The sequence below is a fragment of the Buceros rhinoceros genome, unplaced genomic scaffold, assembly GCF_000710305.1.
Source record: "Buceros rhinoceros silvestris isolate BGI_N320 unplaced genomic scaffold, ASM71030v1 scaffold28148, whole genome shotgun sequence".
Classification (NCBI taxonomy): Eukaryota; Metazoa; Chordata; class Aves; order Bucerotiformes; family Bucerotidae; genus Buceros; species Buceros rhinoceros.
In genome coordinates, this window is record NW_010429017.1 from 17824 (window position 1) to 26938 (window position 9115).

The 9115-nt window shown below is 44.7% G+C and overlaps 1 protein-coding gene across 1 annotated transcript; it reads right to left on the bottom strand.

The window, feature by feature from the left end:
* Positions 1 to 1470: 1470 nt before the first annotated feature.
* GHITM (growth hormone inducible transmembrane protein) lies at positions 1471 to 8130 on the bottom strand. The gene is made up of 8 exons (XM_010142503.1): positions 7957 to 8130; positions 7095 to 7194; positions 6641 to 6752; positions 5249 to 5390; positions 4071 to 4179; positions 2776 to 2964; positions 2068 to 2239; positions 1471 to 1587 (listed from the first exon to the last, which is right to left on the bottom strand). Exons 1-8 carry the CDS (start codon positions 8083 to 8085, stop codon positions 1500 to 1502), a joined length of 1041 nt encoding a protein of 346 aa, XP_010140805.1. The 5' UTR covers positions 8086 to 8130; the 3' UTR covers positions 1471 to 1499.
* Positions 8131 to 9115: the final 985 nt, after the last annotated feature.

Consider the following 9115-nt stretch of genomic DNA (forward strand, 5'->3'; position numbering starts at 1 on the left):
GCTGCAATAGTGCCAGGAACTGGCATAATCTTTGGGCACAAAGGAGCTGCAGTGACATTCTTCACAAGTTACTGTTTCCTCCCTACGAGTGAAGAGACTAAAAATACTACAGTGTGTGACAGACAGACAAACAGCACCGGCTGTAGTCGGGAGCCAACAGGTTACAAAATCAAAACCACCGGAAGCAAGTGTGGAACAGCATCTTCCACCTGGGAAAGACGCCAACCAGTGAAACTGGAGATCACCCCAGTGGATTTTTTCACAGAGGGACATGCACTCTCTCACAAAGGAAACTAGTCAAAAGAAGGTTTACAGTACTCTTCACCGAGTTTCTAGTGCAGGGTACTAAGACATCTCTATTAACGCAGGGCAACTGAGAGTAGGCAACTCGTGAGGCCAGAATTTTATTGTTCCGTAACTCAACACATAAACACAGCAGATTTATCACAAATTCAAAGTCTGTATAGATGACATTAGTGAAAAACTTTACTGTGCCCAGGAACTCACCTTTTACTCCAACACACAGCCACAGAGCTTGGCAAGTATAGATTTTCTAATGTTAACCCATTTCACCGATTGTGAGCGTCTCCTTTAGAGCCAGGCTGGAGGGGAGTTCGGAACAGACTGAAGCAGATGGCGGAGCAGGGCAGTGCACCTGCCATCCAGGGGTTTACAGCAGCCAGCCCTGGCTGTGTCTGTGCCAGCTGCACTAGGACAGGAGCACTACAAGCTCTCCCAAAGGATGGGGCTTCACCCCCAATACTGCAGTCCAGTCACTAAAGACAGACACACCTCTACTGCTATCCAAGGGCTTGGTAAGCATCAACAGGAACTATCAGGTCCAGCCAGCACTACAGCAAGGAGTTCTCAGGTGTGCTCCAGAAAGAGAGTGACATTCAGCGTGGCACAAATGCCACACCATTTCCTCATCTTGTCTCCTTTATACCCTTTGGTCACCTCACCTGTCAAATACAACACATTTCTGACAACTACTTAAACCTTGCTGAAGTTTCTGCCCGGGCAGAAGTCACCCCCGCCTTTAGTGCCACATCATGCATTCAGATCTTCTTAATGTGTCACTAAAACATCATCTATGGAACCTCAGCTGAAAACTGATGCATCTCAACTGCAACTCATCAAGCAGCTTATGGGACACTAGTTTAGAAATTGCTTCCTTTACTGTGCAGTAACAGAAAAAAAAAAAAAAAAATTGAACTGCTCTCAAACCCACTGAGAAGCGGATAGACTATTTTTCCTGTATATTAAAAATAATTTACCTTCCCCCAACAACATACAATTAGAGGCAGTTCACACTATTTTAAACATAGAGCTGGAAAGTGTTTGAAGGAGAACTATTAAGTCTGAATCACATTGCACTGAAGCAGTATGCTGAAATGCTTTGAAGTTCTGACTCGCAGGAAAACTGCTCGCAGCCATGAATTTTTATTTTGTATGTGCACTAGGTCAGCCGTCAGACTGCTGCAAAAAGGAGCCTTGGTTTACTTCCTCCTGCCACCTGCACCACCTGCAAGCATGGTGGCCACCCGCACGAAGATGTTCAGTGTATCTGTGTAGATACCCATGCACCTAGGAAACAGGAAATGAGAGTTAGTACTGTTGAACGGAAATAGTATTATTTGGTGTTTCACACCATTACCCTCCACTTTAAAAAGCCTCTGTGAAGCACCTGTGACAGAACCCAACTATGATTGTCCTCAGTCAAAAAAACCCCATGCTTTTGTTCTACCCTCTCTGCCAGCAGGACAGTTCCCACTCAGGAGCCCTCTGCTTGTACGCTGTGCTTTTGTCTGTTTATCTCCAAGAGATTTGTGCTGCTGGCAGCACGACAGCACACATCCAATCCCATTTCTCTCATTTCAGGCAGATGGTTTCAAGTTTTTATTTTCACGTTGTATTTTCAAATGCTGCGATTCTTCATGTTTAAAAGCCACATGTGTTTGAGCAGTGAACAAAAGGCCTGGCTGGTTTTAAAGCATGCTTGGGCAGAGTCTGAAGGCAATTCTTACACAGCCACTGAGATCAGCTGAGTTACTGCCGGGTACTTACGCATTGATCGGATCGTATTTTGTTGCTCCGTAGTAGGGAATGGTTTCTGCACGCCTGATAACATGCTGCGTATCATGGAGCAGGAACATGCCGAAGAGCACCAACCCCCCATAAATAGCCACCGAATACAAGCCAGCACCAAAAGCAGAAGTAGGAGGCAAGAACATGGATCCTGGAGAGGAAGATACAGTAGCGTTAAAGCAAGCTGCTGCATGTGCTGCTCCTCTGAGCTGGGCTCAGTTACTGTAGCACACGTTTCTCAGTGAGTGACCTATTCTCAATCTGCGGTGCCCTTCTGACCCAAGAGCTTTAACACGACCTGAAGATGTCACATACACACTTGATCCCACAGTTTTGAGCGCTCTAGGGAACCGTGTACCGTTCTTCATGTGGAAGTCCTTCTGTCCTGAGGACTACCGCAATGCCAGAAACACGTAAGGGAGACAAACAAGTGGATCAAGAACCAAGATCCTGTTTGCTGTGCTCCCCCGTCACTGGCCACCACTATCAGCCATTTGTCATATTAACACTCACCAGAACTGGAACTTCATGTTTGTTCTCAAGAACAAATTTAACAAACTATTTTCTGCAAGGGCTATTTAAAGCAAATCTGAACTGGACAGACCAGACTGCTGTTAATTGTGAGCTGTGTCTTGGCAGCGGAAGTCTAGAACCTGCTTATCTGACAGTATTAAAAAGGTGCTTTACCAATCGAAGAGGCGAGAACAAAGCCCAAGCCTATTCCAAGTGGTCCTCCCATGTTCAGAAACTTCTCACTCGGAGCACACATGGCCACAGTCGAGAGCCCTCCGACGATTCCAGCGGTGTACCAGGCAGCTCTGATCAGCAAAGGACCACCCAAGAGGGTTAGAGGAGCCACCACTGCACCCATGACACCTAGCCAAAGGAAAAACAACACCCATAAGATTTGCAACTGTTCTGGTAAAAAACACCACCTGCAAAAAACAATTTTTTTTCCCCCAATCCGTTAATACAGCTCCAACTGATCTACTTGCATGACAAAATAGCAACACATTTGACTGCATACCTCTCTAGAAAGGAACACAACAAACTGGTCACCTGAAATTCCATAACCTACTTTCATCTAGCTTTGGAGAGTACATCAGGGAGACGGTCTTTGGAATACAGATGAACAGAAGTCAACATACCGATCTGTTCAAAAGGGAGCTGGTAAAAGAGACATACTCTGCATGGACTCATCAACTACCTAACAGCCATAGGAGCACTCAACACGAAATCAAGACAGAGTTCTGCCACAGTAATTAGCTTGGCAATTAAGTCAGACTTTCTGATATCAAGTCTTGTATGAAACCTCTATCTACTCCAACACATCAGGTTATTTAACTAGGTAACAATCACCAAGGTAAACACCACTTCTTCTTGGCAGAAATGTTAGCTCTAGAGAAACAAACACGGTTCCAGTGCCTAACACCCAGGTGTCTTGCCTCAACGATAAACTACCTCTGGCAAAACAGATGTGAACAACATTATCTGAAGTAGTTATCAGCAGTGAGCAACCGAGCTGTACGGGCAGCTGACACACCTGACAGAACACGTACCTAAGAAGCTGCAGTTTAGTACTAAAATCTCATTTCTCTAGTCAAGTTTTCAAATGCTTTTCTCTCCTGTACAGCTGAAGAATGGCAAGGGTAGGCAACAGTCTTACAGAAGCCACGGCACCAGAGAGCCATCAGGAAACCAATTCATTCTATGAAACCTATTTGTTCTACGCAAGGTGGCATACACGTTATCTCAAGTTTAACCTGACCATGACTTCTGGCAGACCATGAAAACTCTGAGAGTTCTGTTAAGAACACTTAAGAAATCTTTTTGATATTCAGGAGTTCTCATTGGGCTATGAAAAAATCTCAACTCTCCTACAGCAGTACATAAAAATTTAGAAGTTTAGAGGTTTTGTTAAAGTACGACTCTGGTCACACAGAAGCATAGACACCCCTGTAACAAACACTGAAATCACATACCTGAATGCATCATCCAAGCCAGATGTTTAGCTGCTGGGCTGTTTTCATAAGATATGGATCTGACCAACATGCCGGCACCAATCATAGCTGCAAACGTTGCACCTATAGCCTGTATGAACAGCACCAGAGCTCGAGTTAGCAGAGGGACACACGGTCCCTGCTCTGACCTCCTCGTCTAACAGTCTATAATGTAATTCTGCAAAGAACAACCCACTTCCTAACCAGAGCGTTTGTCAACTTTACACCTGTAAGGTTACAGGCAAGTCTTTCCAGATCTTAGCTCACAGTAATTCCCGTTTAACTTTTACTCAGTCTTCTATGAACCCAAGTTTAGCGGTAAGAAGGCAACAACGTCTTGGCTAGGCAAGGCAAGAGAAGGGAAACATGGGTTCTGCCCCTTACTCTCCTCCTCAAGGTACCTGCAGTACTATCTGTACCTCTTCCTGTACACTCCTCCACCCACAGCCAAAACTCCGCTCACATGCTTTTGCTACCAATGACTTTTACAGCCCACTGCTTCCTCTTACCAACGATTCCTAGCAGAATCATCCAGCAAACTGCTCAGAAACGAACCACTGTGCCTTATCACCAAAGATGTGTTCAATTCATCTCTGTAAAAATTACACGAGTGTTGGCACTTCGATCCTTCCACTCCCCTTAACACACTGTCTTGTACTAAGCGAACCTGTTCTGTTAGCAGTCTGCCTGGATGACTTGCCTACCAGTATCGTCTCAGCCGTGGCAAACAGGAGACAGCTAGACAGCTTTCAAAGAGCTACAGGGGCAGGAGGATGAACACACGGGGACCTCGGTTTGCATCTTTAGAAGTCACAGAGGTAGCGTCGTTAGCTTCAGCTGGCCACTTACAACAGGTTCCTACCTACATATAGCTGGTAAGGACTGCACAGCTTTTTTTTTGCTCATGTAGTCTGTCTTTGACAAAGCTATCAAAGCACAGAAGGTGCATGTCAGCACGTAATTAGAATCACCAAATCTTAATTCACAAGGAATCATTACGATACCTGAGTAGTCTTTGTGGGTAAGGACAGCAGGGTAAGGGAAGACCTGCCTTACTGTTCACTGAGTGGTTTACATTTCTTGGTTTATGTATCAGCCATTACATTTGGGGTCTTTTCTCAGTCAGTAAATGGTTTTATTTTTTTTCCAACATAGCTTACCAGCCAGGAGCCTCTCATCATAAGGCTCATGAGCGCCGGAGTTCTGCTTACTGCCACAGCAGACAGGGCCGTCAGGCCAACGCTTCCCGCGAAGTACATGTAAGTAGACTGAATTCTGTCTTTCACGTACTGTGGCCAAATACTGAAAGAGAAGCAGTCATACAGAGCTGTGCAATTACCAGTACCACAAGGAAAGACAACTGAAAACACTCAAGCTGTTGAATACATTTATAGCTATGGATATATGGGAAGTTTCACAGTAATAGTGTGGTCGAGCAACGTCTGCCATGAATTGACCTTACAACAGGGCGCTGAGCTTTTACATCCTGCTGGTCTGATGTAATGTAACTCTCTACCAACACCGCAAACGACAAACAATGCAAGTTACAGATTATTTCTAAGCAGCAGCATACACGGGAAACAGAACAAGGAATGCTTTGCAACTCTAGAGAAATAGAGACCAGTGTAAATGTAACAAATCAGTTTAACAGAAAATGTCTACAGAGTGTGTCCTGCGCACTGGGCAGCTGCTGAGCAACTCACCAAGTGCTGAGTCACGGTGCACATGATTATCTGACATCATGAGATGTGAACGTAATGAGGACTCTAACGACAGCAGCAAACCTGGCCGTGAGCGGGAGCTTCTGCAGTATGATTTGGCCGTACTACTGACAGGAAGCTTTCCCTGGTAACACCAAACTTAGTGCACGCTTTTCTCCCTTTTTCACTCTTTTGACCCGTTACCTCAGGGTGTGCGGAGAAAAACACAACAGACAGCTGCATCAATGAAGAGCTTCTCACAGGCACAACCAGTGAGCCTTCCACAGGAATGCTGATTCGGCTACTTCCAAATACAGATGTAGAGTAAAGCAAAACACCTCCAGTACTCGCTCCCGAAACCATCCTTATCACTAATCACCTTTGCTGTCTAAGTAACTTTATGGTTTTGCCATCAGAGTCAGATTTTTCTTGGCCAAAAAAGCAACATGCTAAAGCTTTTATGTAAAACTTCTTTACTGGAGCAGGGTTCACGACAAGGTAAGCAGCGTGTTCAAAGGCAACTCTCTTTCCAACGTGCTGCGTTAAGAGTTTAACGAGCAGTCTCACGGGAACACCAGAGTGATCTTAGCAATACATTTTACAGAAGACTATCCCTCATAAGTGATCTGTGGCACACCTCCTAAGAGATATTTAGATACTCTTCATAGAGTTTGCTTTCCATTATGGGCTCTAAAATCCTGCACAGAGGTGAGGGCTTTCTGTTCAGAGCTTAAAAAACTGTAATGTCTGTACACTGGGTGATACCAGCTAAAAAAGAGATGGTGTAAAGAGGAGGGAGACTGGCCTAACACACTCTTTACTTAGAACAGTAAAAACACCCATCTTACTTACACAGCTCTTTCGATAGCTCCAATCTCACTGGACATGCCCATCCCATAGTAACAGAGGGCCCCCAGGCCAACAGCAGCCCCTCCAGCAACAATAAATTTCCCCAGGCGATCAACTGTAGAAACAAAAAAAATAAATAAATCCATGCTTTGATGAATATTTTTTCTCAGACAGCTGATAACATCCTCCCCGAGTTCTGTTATGTCTGCAATGGCTGATCCACGTTCGGGTTCTTACCTAAAGCTCCACTTAACCTCAAGTCACTGCGTCACCAGATCTCAGTGAGCTGAGTGAGAAACCCTAGATTCAGCCTACCAAGAGGACACGGCCTCATGAAACAGAGTAAGAAGCAAGAGTCACGATAGCCTCTTCAATGGTTTGAAGGAAACCAGTTCCTTTGAGGAAGTTTTAAGTTAAGCTTCAAAGATAGTCAGTATTTAAAGCAGAGCTACTCTACCTTTAAGCGCTGTTTCTGCAGATGGCTCAAATGCTGCTTCTTTAATTTCCTGGCCAACTTTTCCACGCCTTACACCCGTTCTTACTCTGGTAGCATAACTCTGTAAGAATCAGAGATAACAAGAAAGAGTCAATGACATAAAATAGAGACGTTTCTTATTGTTTTACTTGCTACACTTAAAATTACTACAGATTCTCTTATTTATCTGTGCTTACCTCCCAAACACATGAGGCAACAGTGCCCAGGAAAAACAAGTGAACAGTAAAGATGAGGATAGTAATGTTCACACATGTAGAAGCACAGAACCAACACAGTGAATTTCAGGAGCTGAAGATTTCAGTCTACATTTCTTCTGCTCTGGTCCCACTGTACTAAACAAGGCCCTAATACTATTTTAAATGTAAAAACATACTCTGTACTTTTTTTTTTTTTGCTTTCCACAAAAAAAAACACTCTTTATGTAAACATTTTTATGTAAAAAAAATTCTCAGACAGTAGATAACATCCTCCCTGAGTCCTAATTCTATTTCACAGACACTAAATTTGGAAAAGCAGCACAAATTTGTTGCTTTCATCTGTAGCCTTGATTTGGACAACAAAGGCGACAAACTTAAAATTTGGAATGGACAAAGAAAGGCTTATCCATCACTAACTATTCCTTTTTTCCAGTTTCCCTATTATTCCAATTGCTCCAAAAAACCACTGATTTTGAGTAACAATCCTCAGTAAAGCACAGCAGGTACCTCAGACAAGCAGAAGACTCCCAGTCATTCACAACTCCGTGCAAGGTGATTCCTTCAGCAAAACTCTCATCTCTTTACCCCATCAGCAGTCAGAATCGTTAGAAAGAGAACTGCCTTACCTGGTGAGGCTGCCACAGCCTGTACGCTTTTATGCTGGAGTTCCTCAAAGCTGGGGAAGCCTGAGCAATGGTGGGGCGGACAGTCTGGCATGACAACGCCCTGAGGCACACTAGCCTTGCAGCCAGCATGGTTGCTCAGGTGATTGAATACGTGGTGTTCCTGCAAGTACACGAGAAAACACGCTTTACTCATTTGCTGCGGGGTTTTCAGACAACAAGGCAGAATTAGTACTTATTCTCAACTCCAGCACAGAAACGGTATTCTCACTAGAGCACTGGAAGAGGATGCCGAAGCTTCTGAAATATGCAGCTTAACGCTGTTTTATCTGTATGTGTCTCCCATTTCCATCAGAGACTTATCTCTCACACCTTACTCCAAAAGAGAAGGACACACCATTTTTCATATGTATAAATTACATCAAGACCCCTGAAGGACTTACATTAGAGACACTTTAGGAACTAACTTTCACTCTGAGACATTACACTGCACAGGTTCTCTGCCCTCCAAACAGATCTTCAAAAAATTGCTCCAAACTGACGTGAACTTCAGCTAAGTACAAACCCAAATAAGTCAACAACTATATGACCTATATAGGACAACCTATGTGGTGGGAAAAGCCTTAGGGACGTTTTAAGCCATCCTCTGAGGAATTAATTAGCTCCAGAGAGACAGTGTTCAGTCAAGGTCACCGCCCAGAACACAAGTTCACATCGTCTTGCAGAATTCTCACCCGAGAACAACAACCAAAGCAGCAGCGCAGGCAGACACCAGCCCGTGTGCTCTCTCGGCTGCGTTAACTGATCACTTACTCCCACCAACAATGCAGGCGTCACACATACTGACCCCCAGCCCCCCAAGTCCTTGTAGCTACTGTACAGCTACTGTATGCGACCTCTGCTGTCACACCTCGTCAACCAAGGCACTTTCTCATACCGCTGTTCATAGCTTTGGTATACGGTGTCTGCTTTATTTAGAACACTCTGAAATTACAGGAGACTACTTAAACGCGCGTGGGAAGCGAGTCCCCGCCGCGCCGGGCGGCTGGCAGCCACCACAACGGCGGGAACGTGAGGAAATCATCTCGCTGCTGTTAAGGCGCTTTACTCTAGGCTCAGCCATGACACGGAAGCATTTCCGCAGACACACCCCGTATCCGCC